The 18,230-nt window shown below is 35.8% G+C and overlaps 1 protein-coding gene across 2 annotated transcripts in view; it reads right to left on the reverse strand.

The window, feature by feature from the left end:
- The window catches only part of Sgcz (sarcoglycan zeta), an 871,344-nt gene that overhangs the window by 31,313 nt on the left and 821,801 nt on the right, over window positions 1-18,230 (reverse strand). For both annotated transcript variants that reach the window (XM_033765395.1, XM_033765394.1), the window contains one exon: window positions 16,163-16,285. In XM_033765395.1, the coding sequence (XP_033621286.1) occupies window positions 16,163-16,285 (123 nt within the window). The remainder of the gene's footprint in view (window positions 1-16,162; window positions 16,286-18,230) is intronic.

Raw genomic sequence — 18,230 nt, forward strand, 5'->3', positions numbered from 1 at the left:
AAACAGTTCTCCATGTGACAGTGCACCAGTAAAAAGCAGGGATAGCTATCTTACATGCAAAAAAAGTAAAGCTCAAAAGAAAACTAATTAAGAGTGACAAAGAAGGTCATTACATTCTTGTAAAGGGAACAATTCAAGAGGAAGAGATGACAGTTATAAATATATGTGCACCAATGCTAATGTCCCCAAACATGCAAAACAAATATTGAGGGACTTGAAAAACCAAATAAGCACTAATACAGTTGTAGTGGGGGCCTCAATACTGCACTAACAAAAAGACATGGATCATTCAGACAAAAAGCAGACAAAGAAATACTAGAATTGAACCAACCTTTTGAACAAATGGATTTAATAGCTATCTCCAGAGTGTTCCACCCCACACAATCAGAACAGATATTCTTTTTGGCTGCACACAGGTCATTCTCTAAAATAGACCACATACTAGCTCATATAACATGTTTAACTAAATGCAAAGGAATTTAAACTATCCCATGTATATCATCAGACCACAGCACAATTAAATTGGAGATCAGTACCATAAGAAACCACAAGAACTTCACAAACACACGGAAATTGAACAACACTCTCCTGAACAACCAATGGGTAATAGAGGAATTTAAAGAAGAAATTAAATAGTTTTGACAAATAAATAATAATGACAATACAACATATAGGAATCTATGGGACACAATGAAAGTGGTTCTATTAGAGAAATTCAGAGGAGGAATTCCCACACTAAGAAAATAGAGCTAATTCAAATAAACAATCTAATGCTGAATCTTAAACTCCTAGAAAAAGAGGAACAAGACAAACCCAAAGCTCACACAAGGAAGGAAATTATAAAGATCAGAGCAGAAATCAATGCAATTGAGATTAAGACAACAATACAAAAAATGAATGAACCAAAGGCTTGGATTTTGATAGAAAAATTTTTTGAATAAAATTGATAAACCCTTAGCCAACCTTATCAAGAAAAAGAACAAAAAGGCTGAAATCCATGCAATTAACAATGAAAAGGTGAGCTCATAATAGATCCAGGGTAAATCCAGAGGATCATCAGTACCCACTTCGAGAATCTTTACTTCAATAAAATGGAAGACACAGAAGAAATGGACAGATTTCTAGATACATATTAATTACCAAATTTGAATGAAGATATAAAAGTTTTAAACATCCCAATTGCAATCAGTGAAATTGAAAACATAATTAACAATTTACCAATAAAAAAGCTCAGGTTCTGATGGCTTCATTGGTGAATTCTGCAAGACATTTAGAGAAGAATTGTGGCACTATTCTTTAAATTTTTCAGTGAAATTGAAATGGAAGCAGTCATTCCAAATTCATTCCTGGAAGCAAGTGTTACTTTGAATCCAAAACTAGAGAAACAGCCAAACAAAAAAGAGAACTACAGGCCAATCTTCTTAATGAAGATAGATAAAAATCCTCAATAAAATATTATCAAACAGAATACGGGGGTCATCAAGATCATACACCCTGACCAAGCTGGATTTATCCCAGGGATGCAAGAATGGTTCAGTATAGATGAATCAATAAATGTAATACACTATATTAACAAAGTCATGGACAAAAACCATATAATCATCTCAACCCATGCAGAAAAAACATTCAACAAAATTCAAAATATATTCATGTTTTTAAAAAAACCTACAGAAAATTGGAATAGATGGTCTTTTCCTCAACTTGAAAAAGCCTATCTATAAAAAATCAACAGCCAACATCATACTAAATGGTCAAAAGCTAAAAACCTCACTCAAAAATCAGGAACATGACAAGGATGTTCATTATCACCACTCCTGTTCAATGTAATTCTGGAAATATTAGCCACAGCAATTAGACAAGAGAAAGAAATAACAGAAATAAAGATACAAAATGAAGAAGTTATACTGCCATTCTTTTCTGATACTCTACATAGAAGATCCAAAAAACTCTGCAAAAGACTTCTAGACATAAGGACATATTCAGTGGAGTAGCTGGATACAAGATCAACACTAAAAAATCAGTAACTTTCTTGTACACAAATAACAGACTCACTGAGAAAGAAATTAGGCAGACAATTCCTCTCGTAAGATCAACAAAATATGAAATATCTATGAATCAATCCTAACAAAGGAAGAAAAAGACCCCTACGCTGAACTGCAATACTCTGAAAAAAGAGAGTGAAGAGGATATGAGAAAATGAATAAAACATCCCTTGCTCTTGGTAGGAAGAACCAACAAAGTAAAAATGGCCATACTTCCAAAACTGCTATACAGATTCAATGCAATCCCTACAGACATCCCAATAGTATATTTTACAGAACTATGGAAAACAAGCCAAAAAATTCTTTTGGAACCAAATGAGACCTAGAATAGCAAAAGCAATTGTAGGCAATGGAGACATGACAGGAAATATGACAAACCCCAACTTGCAACTATACTGCAAAGCCACTGTGATAAAAACAGCAAGGTGTCTGCAAAGAAACAGACCAAGGATCAGTGGAACAGATTAGAAGATGCAGAAACAACTCCTGACATACTCAGCTACCTTATTTTCAAGAAAGGAGCCAACCAACCTTACTGGAGGAAAGATAGCCTCTTCAATAAATTGTGTTAGAAAAATTGGATTTCAACCTGCAAAAGATTAAAACTAGACCCCTCTCTTTCACCATGCACTAAAGTAAAATCCAAGTGGATTTAAGATGTAAATATTAAAATAGAAACACTAAAGTTGCTGGAAGATAAGTTAGGTAGAATTCTCAAATACATTGGTATAGGAAAAGACTGTATGAAATCTTCATCCTCAGTAGCATGTGAACTAGCATAAATAATTAACAAGTGGGATCTGTTCTTATTAAAAAGCTTCTGCACAGCAAGAACAACAACCACCAGCATGAAGAGACAACCTATAATGTGGAAAACATTTTGTTGATCCTCTGGATTTCTGCTGGCTTCATTATAACTTCACCCCTTTCACTCCTAATGAATAGATTTGGTTCTTTTATTCTTTTTTTTTTTTAAATAGGTTAGCTAAGGGTTTCTCAATTTTGTTCATTCTTCAATGAACAAACTCATTGCTTCATTATTTTTTTGTGTCATTTTCTTAGGCTCCACTGAATCAGTATGTGCTCTGATCTTTATTATAATTTCCTCCCTTGTATGAGCTTTGTACTTGTCCTGCTTTTCTTTTTGAAGAAGTATGAGGTTGTTTAGTTGAGCTCCTTCTGTTTTCCTAATGTGTGTATTCATTGCTATGAATTTCCCTCATTGTGTCCCATAGATCCAAATATGTTGTGTTGACATTGTCATTTAATTGTAGATACTGATTTCTTCATTAATTTCCTCTATGAACCTTTGGTTATTCATAAATGTGCTGTTTAATTTCCATGTGTTTATGAAGTTCTTGTGTTTGTTGCTATTGATTTCCAATTTCATCACACTGTGGTCTGTTAATATATAAGGAATAACTTCAATTTCTTTGCACTTATGTAAAAATGTTCTATGAGCAAGTATGTTGTCTATTTTGGAGAAAGATCTGTGCTACCAAAAAGAATGCATATTCTGATTCTGTGGAGTGGGACACTATGTAGACATCTGTTAAGTTCATTTGCTCAAATGTTTGATTGAGTTCTAGTATTTCATCATTTATTTTCTGTCTAGTTGATCTATCTTTTTGTGAAAGTGGGGTATTGAGGTCTCCCACTACTATTGTATTAGTGCTTATTAGATTTTTTATGTCCATTAGCATTTGTTTTTATCGTTGAGTACACTAGATTTTTGTGCATATATATTTATTATTGCCATCTCTTCCCCTTAGATTGTTTATTTAGAAGGATGTAGTGGCCTTCTTCATTTTTTTTTTTCTTTTGATACTGGGGATCGAACTCAGTACCTTGTGCTTGCAAGGCAGATGGCAGAACCACTGGAGCTTAATCCCCTGCCCCTGGCCTTCTTTGTCTCTCTTAATAAGTTTTGGTTTCAAATCCATTTGATCTAAAAAGAAGATAGCTACTCCCACTTTTGGGGGGATTCCTGTTGCATGGAGTATTGTTTTCCCTTTAACTTTCCCTTTAATTTTCAGTGGAAGAGTTTATTTTTTAATTAAGTGTTTTTCTTATGCACAACATATTGCTGGATCTTGTTTCTTGACCCATTCTGCCACTCTATTTTTTTGATTGATGAATTGGGACTATCAATATTGATAGTTATAACTGATATGTATTGATTATCCTTGTCACAGCCTTTTATTTTTGTTGGATTTTTTCCATTTGTGTTTAATTTATTGTTGTGCCTGATAGATTCATTCTGCTGTGCTTCCTGGCATTGTGATCCTCAATGTCTTTTCCTAGGTTTAAAATTTTCTATAGTGCTGGTTTGGTAATTATGAAGTTTCTCTGGTGCTCTTTGTCATACAGCATCTTATTTCTCCATCAACTTTTAAAGATAGTTTTGCAACTCCATTAACTTTTAAAGATAGTTTTGTAGGTACATATGTCTGGGTTGGAAATTGTTTTCCTTTAGGGCTTGAAATATGTCATTCCAAGCTTTTCTTTCCTTGAGGGTATGTGTTGAGTAGTCTGCTGTGCTTCTGACAGGCTTTCCTTTGTATATGATATTTGTTTCTTTTCTCTAACAGCTTGTAGGATTTTTTTCTTCTATTGGGTTTCTCAAATCTTAACTATTATATGCTTAGGTGTAGACTTTTTTGATTATGGCATTCTATATGCCTCACTTATCTTTATGACATGCTCTTTTGCCCTACTTGGGAAGTTTTCTGCCATTATATATGTGAACAGTTTGGTTTTTTTTTTCCTAATGTTATCTGCACATTCCCCTGTTTCTTCACTGACTCTGATAGGACATGTTTTTTTTTCTTTGCACAACGTAGCAGCTTCTGGATTGATTTCTTATGGTCCCTTACTATTTTAAGAAATTTTTCTTTTCCTAATCACTAATTGCAATCCTACCTCTGTATATCTGAAATTCCATCCTCATATTGTTTCGTTCTGCTGTGTAAACTTTCAGTGGAGTTTTTACTCTCATGGAAATCTGTTTGCATCTGTTTCATGGATTGCATTTTTCCAAATGTTGAGATTCCTCAACTTCTCTATTTTTTAACCTTTGTCCTCTCTAGATTTATTAATCATGGCTTGCACTATGCATATGATCTCTGCTATTATCTGAGAAATTATTTCTGATTTCCTTTTTTCCAGATCATCCTGTTGCCAGTTCAGGGATTCTAGGCTGTTATTGTATTGTTCTATATAATTGACCTTTGGGGTTGCCTTAGTGATTTGAAAGTTTGATTTTTCATACTTGTTTATATGTCTTCTCATTTCAACAGAAATGAGCCTACTGTGTATTTGCTTTTTATCTTTATTAAGTTTATTGGTACATTTTATATATGCAGTACAGTTACATTCATCACTGGGATCTTGTACATTTACATAACTTATCTTGGTTTTTATTTTTCCCCATTCCCCAGCGCTCACTTCAGCCCCTCAACCCTTTCCTGTTTACAAAATATTGTTTCCATGTTTTTCCTTTTCACATATTTTTTTCTTTTCCCTTTTACATTTCCACTACCCCTCCCATTACCTCTACCCTTTAAGACCTTTTCTTCCTGTTATACAATATCATTTATACATTTTGATCCTTATTTACACTTTTAGTTTTTCACACCAGAGAAACTATTTGGTATTTATACATGTGTGATTTATTAATTTCATGTGAGTACGGTCTCAATGTGCATCCCCTTAGGTATATTTATATCTAGTTTCTCATTCTTTACGGCTGAGTAGTAGTCCATTTTATATACAAAAAATCTTCTTTATCCAGTCTCCAGTTGATGGGCAATTGGGCTGTTTCCAAATTTTAGCTATTACAAACTGTGCCACTATAAACATGGATGAGCATATATTGCTGTAGTATGATTCTTTTAATTCTTTTGGGAAGATTGCCAACAGAGGAATAGCTGGGTCAAATGGGACTTCTAACCCTAGTTGTTTGAGGTATCTCCATATTGGTTTCCATGGTAGTTGCACCAGTCAGTACTCCCACCAACAGTGAACAAGGGTTCCTATCCCCCTCCCCAGCATTTGTTATTGGTTGATTTCTTGATAGCCATTCTTTCTGGGCCAAGATGGAATCTAAGTATTGTTTAAATCTGCAACTCTCCAATGACCAGTGATATCGAATACTTTTTCATATGTTTACATGCAGCTTTTACTTGTTTATCTGAGAAATGTTTGTTCATTTCCAATGCCCATTTTGAATTGGGTTTATGTTTGGGTTGTCTTTTTTTTTTTTTTAGTTCTTTATATATTCTACATAGTAGACATTTGCCTGAGGAACAGCTGGTAAAATTTTTATTCTCACATTTTGGGTTGTCTCTGAGCTGTGCTTGTGATTTCTCTGGCAGTGCAGAAGCTTAATTTCTACTTTATCCTTCTGTATGGCTGAGTATTAGTCCATTGTACAAAAGAACTACATCTTTCCATCCACTCATTGGTTGATGGGCATTTGAGTTACTTCCAAGTTTTAGCTATTCCAAACTGTGCTGTTTAGAAACATAGGTGCACATACATCACAGTGGTATGATGTTCTCAACTTTTTCATGGAGGGGGAATAGCTAGGTCAAATGGGGCCAAGTTTTTGAGGAATTTCCACATGATTGCACCAGTCTACAGGGACATCAACCATGGTGTATGGTTTCTTTCTTCCCCACTGCCCCTCCAGCATTTTGTTTTTCAGGGTACATCAGTCTGGGCTGAAGGTTGTTTTCTTTCAGGGTTTGAAATACTTCACTTTAAGCTCTCCTTGACTTGAAATTTGTGTTGAGAAATCCACTGACTTTCTGATGGGTTTCCTTTAAAATAGATTTGTTTCTTTTCTCTCATAGCTTTTAATATTCTACTTTTGCAATGAATTTCTAGAATCTTGATTATTATATGCCTTGGTGTAGAATTATTTTGGTCATGGCTATTTAGAGTACTATCTGCCTCACTTATTTCTATATCAAATTATTTTTTCCCTTTTAGGGAGTTTTCTACCATTGCTTCTGTGAACAAATTTTGTGTGTCATTTTGCACTGTCTCTGTCTGGCATTCTCACTGATTCTGATCAAACTTATATTGCTTTGCTTTGCAATATCTTGCAATTGTTGGATTAATTTTTCATGATCTCTTGCTATTTTTTTTTTGTTTGTTTGTTTTTTTGAGACAGGGTCTCACTATGTAGTTGAGACTGACCTGGAACTCACTATGTAGCCCAGGCTGGTCTCGAACTCACAGAGATCCTCCTGCCTCAGCCTTCCAAGTGCTGGGATTACAGGCGTGTGCCACCACACCCGACTATCTCTTGCTATTTTTGAGAAATCTTTCTTTTCATGATTGGTAATCAAGACTCTGTCTTCTAGACCTGATATTCTCTTCTCACCTAGGTTTCACCAGTTGTGAATACTTTCTATGGAGTTTTAAATCTCGGGTATTTGTTCGTCTGTTTCATGGATTCCATTTCTTTTCTACGTTGGCCTTTCACAATTTTCATCATTTTCCTCAAATCCTCTATTTTAAAAAATCTGTGTCTACTATAGATTCATTGAGCATGACCTTCATTTTGATCATCATTTGTTTTTCTTTTACCTGAGAAATTATTTTCTCTATAGCCTCATACATCTTCTTTTTTTTTTTTTTACATCTGCTGCTATCATTTTGGGTGGATGGCTTCCAATTTTCTCTATCTTGATGTCCCCTAGATTTATCCTAGGTGGATTGGTGGTCTGGAGTTGCATTTTGCTTATGCATCTTGTCATTTTATATATTTTTTCTGTGGTGTTGTTTGTATATTTCTTATGGTAGATAACTATCTCTAGTAACAAGGCTTTCCAAGGAAATTCTATTTCTTGGATATGTGTTCTAGGTGTCCCAAGATCCTACCTTCTCTATTAAGGATGAGGAGTTGCTGTTTGACTCAGCACCCAATCCTTTAGCACTGGACTTTGATGATTGTTATGACTCCAGACAATCAGTGTTGTCATACAATGGAAAACAACTGATTATGACAGGGTTGACATTCTGGCTAAAATAGTACAATTGGCAATAGCAATAGCATCAAGCACAGCCTAGCAAATGACAAACTTTGATAACTATTACTTTGGTACCTTTAACCATATGAGCAAGCTTTACAGTTATATAATAAAATCCAACATAATCCAGAAAGATCTATGCAATGAGACTTATTAGAATGATTTTACCCTGTGTGTGCATGTGTGTGTGGGGGGGTGCTTAAGGTGGTAGGGATCAAAACAGAGGAATAAATGAAGAGAAATATAGTAGAAGCAAGGCTGGAGAGAACAGGATGAACATTTAAGCTTTGGGAAACTGGAGAAGAAGGCAGGAGAGAAAGAATGAAGGAAGAAGCAAAAGAATATTGAATCAAATCAAAAAGATAAGAGACAATGTTCAGTCATGTGAAAATGCCACAAAATCAAGAGAGACAGTTGAGGAAGAGAGAAAGAAGATGAATAGAGTAAAACAGAAATAAAGGTTTAAAAAATCTCAGCAAGTTTAAATTAAAAAAAAAAAATAGAACAATACATGAAAAAAAAACCCAACCAGAGACAAAAGGAAAATGAATGAAACAAACAAACAAAAAATAAATTTTATATTAAAATTCCTCTGGTGTCCATTGTTCTAAGGGTAGTGTCTGAATCAGAGCCCCAAAATAGGCCGTGTACACTGTTAAGTCTTCAGTAGGAGTAGCCCTGGGTATGGAGGTGATTTTTACCTCTGGATGAAGGAGCAAAGGACAGTCTTCAGCTGGCAGTTTTCCAAAAATCCCTAGGGTGGCCTGGCCAACTCTCTACCATGCTGCTCTCCCGTTTGCTGTGGCATCCTTGGACGGACCCATCCCAAGGCTACTCCCAGTCTGATGTACAGTGGGCCCCTCCTGGACCTTGCACAGCCCCTTCTGTTTCACACCACTCCCTGTTCTCATGTGCTGGTCTTAGCCTGGAGAGGAGGGACCCTTGTCCCATAAGGCTGCTAGCCTGCTTTTGCCACTGGTCTCAGAGCAAAGGAACACTTTCACGCCTTTGCAGCTAGCATGAAGACTGGCATTGGGAGTTGCTGGAGTGGAGTCTGGGTGGTCCCAGGCCCTACCTCTCAGCAGAATTCTCCCCAGTCTGCTGTCCAATGCCATCATTCTACTGTCACTGGATGTATCTTCTCTCCTTCTACTCCAGGACGTTGGCAATGAAGCTACCCTGGGATGTTCTGCTGCAGTACTTTGAGTTCTGAGCCTTGTGAGATAAAATACCGACCCTGCCCACTGCTGATACAAGCAACTGTGAGCCAGGAAGTGTTCCACGTCACTCCTCAAACTTGACTCTCCTATTCTCCTACTGTCTCTGTCAGCAGATTCTCCTGGTCTGGGTTAGGTCTCCTTTATGCACAGAACAGCAAAGTTGTTTTCTCTGCCTCCCCACAAGGGTGGCTACACAGCTGCTCTGCCATAATGCACAGACTCTGGGTTGTGGCTTTGAGCTGTTTCTTCTGTAGCAATAAATCGTATTTTCTTCTCCTCTTTCAGTTCCCTTGTGACTACCATGTAATCTTCACCCACTCTGGTTTTTCTCTAGGCTGCTGTTTTCTAGACTCTTGGCACTTTGTCCTGGAGAAGCTGAGTTGCTGACATTCACTATAGCAATAACCACCCAATCTCATTCTCATTTAGTTCACTTTCTTTAATACTAGAAAACCCCTTCAGGAATTTTAAGCAAGAACAAGGGAGCTAGAGTTTGAATGTTTGTGCTATTCTTACAGCTATACACAGCACGTATTAGATTCTGGGCAAAAGAATATATAAATGATAGATACCATTTCCTGGTTATAATACTATGATAAGATGGCTTTTGGTTTCCCCTATACATTATTTTCCTCATTTCTTCCAAGGTGGAATGCATATGCAAAGATATGTGATGGTCTCAGCCTCATGGCAAAGAGCAGTGCCAAGGACCTACATAGATCTCTGTTCTCTGTAACTGTGTTACTGGGCAGCTTAGCAAAACAGAAAATTTACATTATTTGAGCTACTATTTGGAGGATATAGCTGGTAGTATTTACCTATCCCTTCTATCCTTCCTTTTACCTTTCCTCAAGATGACTACAAATATCTTTAAATATCTACTAACGGATACAATTTTAATCTAATATTGGACATGTAATTCCTTTTTCATAAACTCATTTTTTCTTTCTTCACTGATTGTCCACTGTATTTTATTTTCCTTCACAAGTACTTATTTTGAAAATGTGAAACAAATGTGTAAATACCTAATAGTTTCTCTGGTGTGAAAAACTATAATAGTACATGATATCCTAATGAGATAATTGACCATGTGAAATAGGAAGAAAAGGGCTAAAGGTGTAGGAGAAGTGGAAAGGCCAGGGGAAAGGAAATAAGGGAAAAGAAAACAATATGAGAAAAGGAAAAAATGGAAATGAAGTGTTTGTAAATGGGGAGGGGAGGAGGGGGTGAAGGGAGGGCAGGGCGAAGGGGAAAAAATGAGAACCAAGACCTGTCATGTAAAGGCACAAGATCCCAATGATGAATGTAAGGGTACTGTATACTTAAAATGTACCAATAAACTCAATGAGAAAAAAAAGAAAATCTGAAACAAATTGAATAATAATATCTAAAAGTTATTGATATAGATAGCAATTATCAAATACCACATTAGTGCCAGGATTGGTCATAAGTTATTTTCACATGGCTGTTTTCTTCTTAAACAAAATTCTAGGTGTAAGTGTTCCTTTTAATATCCCTTTAATAGAAAGATAATTATAATTTTCACCACAGAGGAGGTAAAATAATGATCAACCATCTCAGCTGGAGATGCATCTTAACTCCTCAAGACTGAATATATTGTTACATGAAAAATTGGACTTTGCAGATATAAAGCTCCCAATCAACTGGCTATAAATCAGGGAGTTATTCCTGGATCATCCAGGTATCCAGATAACAAAATCTGCTGATTAATCACATGAAGTGTTAAAAGCAGGTAACATTTTCCAGATGGTGGCTTGAATGAAAATACAAAGATGCAGCAGATGGGGAAATGGCAAATTTTGAACTGTGAGAGAAATTCAGTGGATTGCTCCTGCTGGCACCATACTTGGAAAGCATGAAAAGAATTATGTGCAGCCTCTAGTAGCCAGTACCAGGCCGTGATGGACCAAGTACAAGGACACTAGAGACTCCAAGAATCTCTAGTCCAGCACATGCTATAAGCAATGGCTTTTTTAAACATCACCATGATATACATCATTATACTGTGGCAGGATCCATTACATCTCCTAGAGTTTGTACCTAAGACCTGTGGCTACAAGAAAAACTTTAAACGGCAAATGGAAAAATTTAAAAATACTACAGAAAGAAGTTATTTTTATAAATGAGCCATCCACCTTTATGACATATTTCACAATTGTAATTTCAAGACGATTTGCTTTAACAAAATAAAAATAGGAAATATTTCAATGACAGCCTAGAAAACCTAAGTCACAAAGAGGACTGTTAGTAGGATGCTCAGAAAAAAGCCAGCTTGCTTTGTGACAATTTTATAGTTCATTGTTTTTACACTTTAAGATCTTATGTCAGTTTTCACCTAGAAATTTAGCAAGAGAAATTAAGGGAGCACTGGTGATTAATATCTCAGAAAAATTTGTTTTCAGTAATCTTAAGAAGCAACTAGACAAATGAGGTGAGTGATCACCAAAAGCCTATAAACTTGGTCTAATCCTATTTCTTTGGGGTTGTTCAGACGAAGCAGCTACATCCTGGTTGTCCTGGCTTTGGACAACACTGAAGAAAGTCGCCTTATTAGAAAAGTTGATTCGGAAGCTGACCTCGTCTCTGTGTGCTAATTTAAAAGACAGGAACAAGGAAGTGGAAGACAAATTAATAAAAACTAACTGGAAAATATTGATTTTTTTTTAAACCCAGAAGCAGGGTGTTTGAAAGACAGCTCTTCAGAAAATCCTTTCTTCTGTTGTCAAACAAGCATTGAAACGTGTCCATCCTTCCAGCCATTCAATCAGAAAAGAGACAGAGGAGTGTTGCTCTCGGCTATCAAACAAACAAAGGGCACGAAGGCTGTGCAGGGTCGGGTTTCACTATTCTTTCAAACTGTCTCTTTTAATTGCTATTGTCTGGAAAAAAGACATATCCTTTCTCTTCCTACATTTAGTTACTTTCCCCTTTTCTCTTAGCAAAACCCAAATCTAAGTTCACCTAGCAGTAACACCACAGTGCTGAAATACTCCACCTTCTAAAGTTGCATGACTGCTAGTTGCACTTTTCCTGCTAAGTTGGTCTACTTCTTGGAATACAATGAAAGTGCAGATTATAGTGGATTGATTCTGTCTGAAAGTACTAAATATAAGACTCTTCTATGTGTAAAGGTTTACATCTTTCATTTGTTTTCTAAGTCTTAAAAAATCATTGCAGTAATACCTTTAGCCCATTGTGGGAAATACAAAATGAAAATAAAGTTTTCAAGGGCACATATATGAGCTAAACTGTAAAATTTTTAAATACTCAGTGATGTATCGAGAGCATGTTAAGGAAACATAAGTATGTTTACATTAATTCAAGCAAATTATTACTCTGTAGGATGAATAAAGACATGAGTTAAAGAAAATAAAAACTTTAAACAGGTGGCTATTTATCCCAGCATTAGGGTTGCTAGTATTCAGGTAAGAATTTAACATTTTCTTCTACCCACCTGCATCCTTGGGGAATCTGAATACATCAGTTAAATTTCTGCTACTTTCGATGTAGAGGAAATGTCCTTCATTTTTTTGGGGGGGTACCAGGGATCAAATTTGGGACCTTGCGCTTTCAAGGCAGGTGGTGGAACCACCGAGCTAAATCCCTGGCCCTCTACATAGAGGAAATGTGAATACGGTGAGCTACATAGGCTCTATAAATAATTTGAGTCATAAATAATTGTACCTCACATGTATAGACATACCTATGATTTACATAAATTCACTTATTTCTGTCACCTTGAAATGAAAGTATATTTATAAAATGCCATTGTTCATAAATTATAAAGCCAGGAGGGATCCATTTGTATTCCTATGGATACTGCTTAAATAGAAAACTTTCATGCCACAATTCTAGAATAAACCATATACAGATCTCTTGTCACATGTAACTTTAAAGTTTTTTCACTACAGCTACCTAATTTATACAAAGCACCCTAGGGTCAATGTCTCTTTCTAGTGTTGTTTGTCAAATGACTAAAGCACAGCTTTAAAGTATATGTGAGATTGCTAATCAATCTCTAGGCCCTCAGATTTCATGGTACGCTATGCAAAATTTTCTCTTCTATGCATATAGAATTTAAATTATATATGCCTTTGATATCTTTATTTTCCTTTACTTTAGAAGTATTGCAGACAGGAATAAAGCTACCATACAATTAATATGTAGTAGTGTAATAAGGTCTTAGCAGCCTTTTGAGAGTACATATAGATATTTCTTTCCCTGTGTGTCTGAGGGTGTATGGGTTATTCTTTTTTTGCATAGGTTATTCTTTAAGATATAGAAACATGATTTGCCTAATGGGGGCAGTTTTAATCAAACTAAAATACTTTCATTTATCATTCATTTATTAAAGACATGAAATTCTTGTATAATCGGGTTAAAAGGGTTGTTTGTACAGGAACTCTCGTAGTCCTTGGTGTTTCTAAGTATTATGTTTCAACCACTTACAAAAAAAATCTGCTTGCCATTTGCACTTACGATCCCCTAAGGCATATTATTTTATTATTTAGGATCTTCTGAAATTAAATGATACAAATGTCTGTTGCAAAACTGATTAAAGAGTCTGAGAGAATTGGGAAATATGGAATAGATTAGGATGATTATGAAGGATAAATACACAGCTAGATTTGAGACAGAGAAAAATAGAAAAACATAGGCAGAGTGAGCTACACCCTTATCTTTTTAGACAGGTAGACATGTATACATCACATCCCTCATTCACACACACTCACAAACACACTCATTCGCAAAGTAGAGGAGAGAGAGAGAAAGAAAGAGAAACATACAGAAAGAGACAGAGAGAGAGACAGAGAGACAGAGAGACAGAGACAGAGAGAGAGACAGAGAGAGAAACAGAGGTAAAAGATGAGTAGATTACTGCCCTAAAGCAAGAGAGAGAGAGAGAGAGAGAGAGAAAGAGAGAGTACTTTCTCCCTTGCCTTAGTCCAACTAACAGTATACAACAGCCGGGCTAACATAATAAAGAGAAAAATAACTGAATATCCGTCTACCTTAGAGAAAAATTTAAGAAGCCAATTAATGTTTTAATTTTGTTATTGTATGAACATAGTTCTTTACTAGAAACGATTATGAGACAAGTTGAGGTAATATAAAAATCATAGGAAGTTAAATTTCCCCAAGATCATAAAAGCTGTCAAGAACTCTAGAAATTTCCTTTTCTTATAATGAAAAGAACCTAATAGGGAGGAATATCTGAATATGAATGAAAGGGATTTTTTCTAGGTGTGTGATACCCTAAAATCAATTTCAAAATTAAATAAGAGGTGGGAACACTAAAGTTCCAAGATGGTTAAATCTTGAAATTGCATCTGCCCCTTCCCCTGAGGGTGTGTTTTCCCTGAGGCTCCCTAGAAGATCACCAATTAGCAAATCAAACATTAGTGCCAGGTTTCCAAAGATAGTGTTTTTTCAGACTGGCCTGTGTTCCATGCCACTCCAAACCCTCCTGCAGTATTTAGGTCCACCCTTCTCTTTCCTGAGGACTCAGAAGGTTAGTTCACATCTTCAGCTCATGCGTCCTTTCTTGACTTGCTCAATAAACCCCAAATTAAAACGAAACATAATAAAAACAAACGGAACGATGAGACAGGTGCTATTCCTGTGTAGTACCGAATACCCATACAACAGTGCAGACTCCAGCCCTCATCAGGACCCTCTCACAAGACAAGGGTGATGGAGATGAGACTTGGGGGTGCAAGGTGAGCCCACGGGATGCTGAGTGAAGATCTCCAGTCAACAACCCTCATAGAATATCATGAACATTTAGGAATGCGTCTTCCTTGAAATCAATACAGGCCCCCATGTTTGGGAAATTGATATTCATATTACCTTTGGTAGTGCAAGTGAATGCTTAATAAAACATTTTCATTACAATTGAGAACATGCAAAATGAATGTACACATAAATATTATTTGAACAGTAAAGTTGTTATTATCATTCCAATCATTCTGATGAAGTAAGACCAGAGGCATAGAGAGGTCATTGAAGGCATGGAGAGGAGAGACAGGATTCCACTTAGACCACATACAACTAACTTGACCAGAATGAATATGACAGATATGCCAAGTGTTGTCTTCCAGATGCAAACTAAGTCAAAGACATTGTTTTTCATTTTATGTAGCACTCTTTGGGTATTTAAAAAATATTGCACCAAAGGTATGTGTCATATTTGCAAATCAAGTTATTCAGAAGAGATTGTGATCATAATTATCTTCATTGAATTCCTTCCCACTCCTGGTCCCATTTTAGCTCTTTCTCTTTCTTGTTTGTTTTTGTTTAAATTCTATCTGGTGGTGGAATTTAATGACCCTACTATTACAATTATAACTGCAATTATTTCTCAACAATATGTGTATAGTACTATTTCTTAATTTTATACTCTTCAGGATACTTATAAATTATAAACAAGAATTTAGTCTCCTTTTTGATAGCCTTTCCTCTTAATAACTCTAAAACTCTCATTCCCACTTCATCCTTCTTTCACAGGTCCTTGACTTTAATAATTCTGAGCTCCATTTGCTCACTGCGAGTCACTTTTATTTAGCATTTCTCCTGTTGCCTCTCGTAATTCCCCCAACCACTTCCCTCTATCTACCCAAGAGGTTCAGCTTGCCTTTTGTGCATAGTACTGAGGTTGCTAGTATTTATATTCTCTTCTTCAAGCAGAATCTATGTCTTCTACTTGAAGGCTATCTGAAAATCAAAAGTTGTGACACCATGATATTACACAAGACTCAGTTTTAGGCATGAAAATCAAACATCTCGTAAAGTACGTTGTTGGCAGTTGCAGTGTTCCAAGAATCTCAATCTACAGTACCTGTAACTTTCAGCTTTTCTGCCCCAATGGTAATCGCATCTTCATCTGCAGAAAACAGCACTCTGCCATCCTCACTTGCTCTCACCTCAAATCTTTTACACTGAGCTTCCACAGACTCCGCTCCTGTGGTCAGAGGAGAGGAAAATCATTAATACGTAATTTATAAAAAGTACATTTAATAGTTTTTCTTGGCTATAACTTTGACACCTGAATTAATCATTTTAGATTATTATCCTTTTTAAAAGGCTGGTAGAGTATTACTTGGCCAGATTCATCGGGCATTAAGTACATGTGAAATGTAAGCATTTCACATTGTCTTAGTAAGGTCTTTATTAATAGGGTTTAACTAATTGGAACCACTGAACATATCCAAAGCAGAGACAATGTCTTTCTGGTCCTCCAGCAGGCTGAAGTCTCAGCATTGTGTCTGCACCTGCTATATGCTCAATAATAAAGAGTTGTCTTTAAAGACTCATATTTTCTGTCTGCAATGAAGAGAACACTACCCACATTATTACACCACTGGGTCCTTAAAAAGTATTACTCAGTTGTGTGTCCTATTTGCTCTGTGTTTCATAGATTTTAATGTTGATATGACCCGACTCTTTTGTATTGCTATATTTGTTTCACAATCTTGCAATTTTTCTAATAATTTTTATTAATTAAAGTATATTAAATAAGTGCAATTCAATGGAATTAGAAATCTATTTCCAGTTTAATGGCACTTTTCCTAATTATTCCATAAACAACAAACCCAATTGCTGTGTTTGGAAAACATAATTCATTAAAGGTTAGGAAGGATTTAGCAAGAAGACTTAATTAAACTTTAAAGATAAATAAAAGGAATTTGAAAAAAGATGAAGGAATTTGAAACAGTGGATAGGCATGAGGACTTGATATTTCCACGTCAACTGCTTTTGTCTGGCGTATGGGTCTATATGTTCCCCTCCCTCTACGATTTCAAGCGCACCTTCTCAATGTAAATTATAGCTTTGTCAGGTAGAGCTCTTCCCAGCCAGGGACATAAGCATGCTGCACTTGTTAAGTATGTTATCTTAAGAATCCAAACAAGGGCTGGGGATTTAGCTCAGTGGTTCCCTTGCTTTGCAAGTGCAAGGAGGTGACTTCTATCCCTGGTCCAAAAAACAAACAAACAAACAAACAAAAAGCCAAAGAGTCAAAACAAGAGTATCATTGTATTTCAATGTATCCAGGTTGGGAATTGAGTCTAGTTTTAAGTAGCATTTAGTAAACAAATGTTAGGTAGATGAGTAAATACTACACCTAAACTTTCCTTCTCTCCTTTATCTCCAGCAGCAGCTCAGCATTATTGTTATTTCTAGATCAGGACTGCAGGAAATTACACCTCCCTATTGTCATAGTTCCTAAGGACTTTTCAACAGGAGAAAAAAAGATAAATCCAAAGCTTTCAGGGCATGTGATATAATTTCTGTAACAACAAGAAGTGTAGTTTTCTTATATTATTACATTACATAAACAACAATTTGAAGTTTCAACTACAGCTAAGTTAATAAGATAAAACGATTGCCATCTTTGTGATATTTCAAGTGTAAAACAGCCTGCAACATTTTTCAAAAATCTTTTATTATTTTTCTTCTTTTTAAAACAAAGAACTTTCCTTATAGAATTTAACAACAGTATTGGACAAACCATTGAAAGCTTATTGTACTAGAGCACAGTCATTATATTTGATTTTGTAAATATTATTTGAAAAACTTTATTCATTTGAATGTTTTTCTTTAAGCACAGTCTAAACCTCTTTTAATGTACCTTTAGACTTTGAATCATAGTGACCCAAATGGGTAATATTGAAAAAGAGGTCAACACAGTAAATTGGGATGACTTTTTCCAAAGTTGGCAGCACCGTTAAAGTTTCCCAAAATTCAATTTATATATATGTGTGTGTGTGTGTGTGTGTGTGTGTGTGTGTGTGTATAAAGGCTAATAATAGTATGTTTTTGCATCGATAGCAGCAACAGCTTTTCCAGGTTCTGCAGTCATCTGAACAAAATTATAGAGATTCAGCACATTCCATTAAAAAAAAAAA

The sequence above is a fragment of the Fukomys damarensis genome, unplaced genomic scaffold (assembly GCF_012274545.1).
Source record: "Fukomys damarensis isolate Sample0158 unplaced genomic scaffold, DMR_v1.0_HiC HiC_scaffold_18, whole genome shotgun sequence".
NCBI lineage: Eukaryota > Metazoa > Chordata > Mammalia > Rodentia > Bathyergidae > Fukomys > Fukomys damarensis.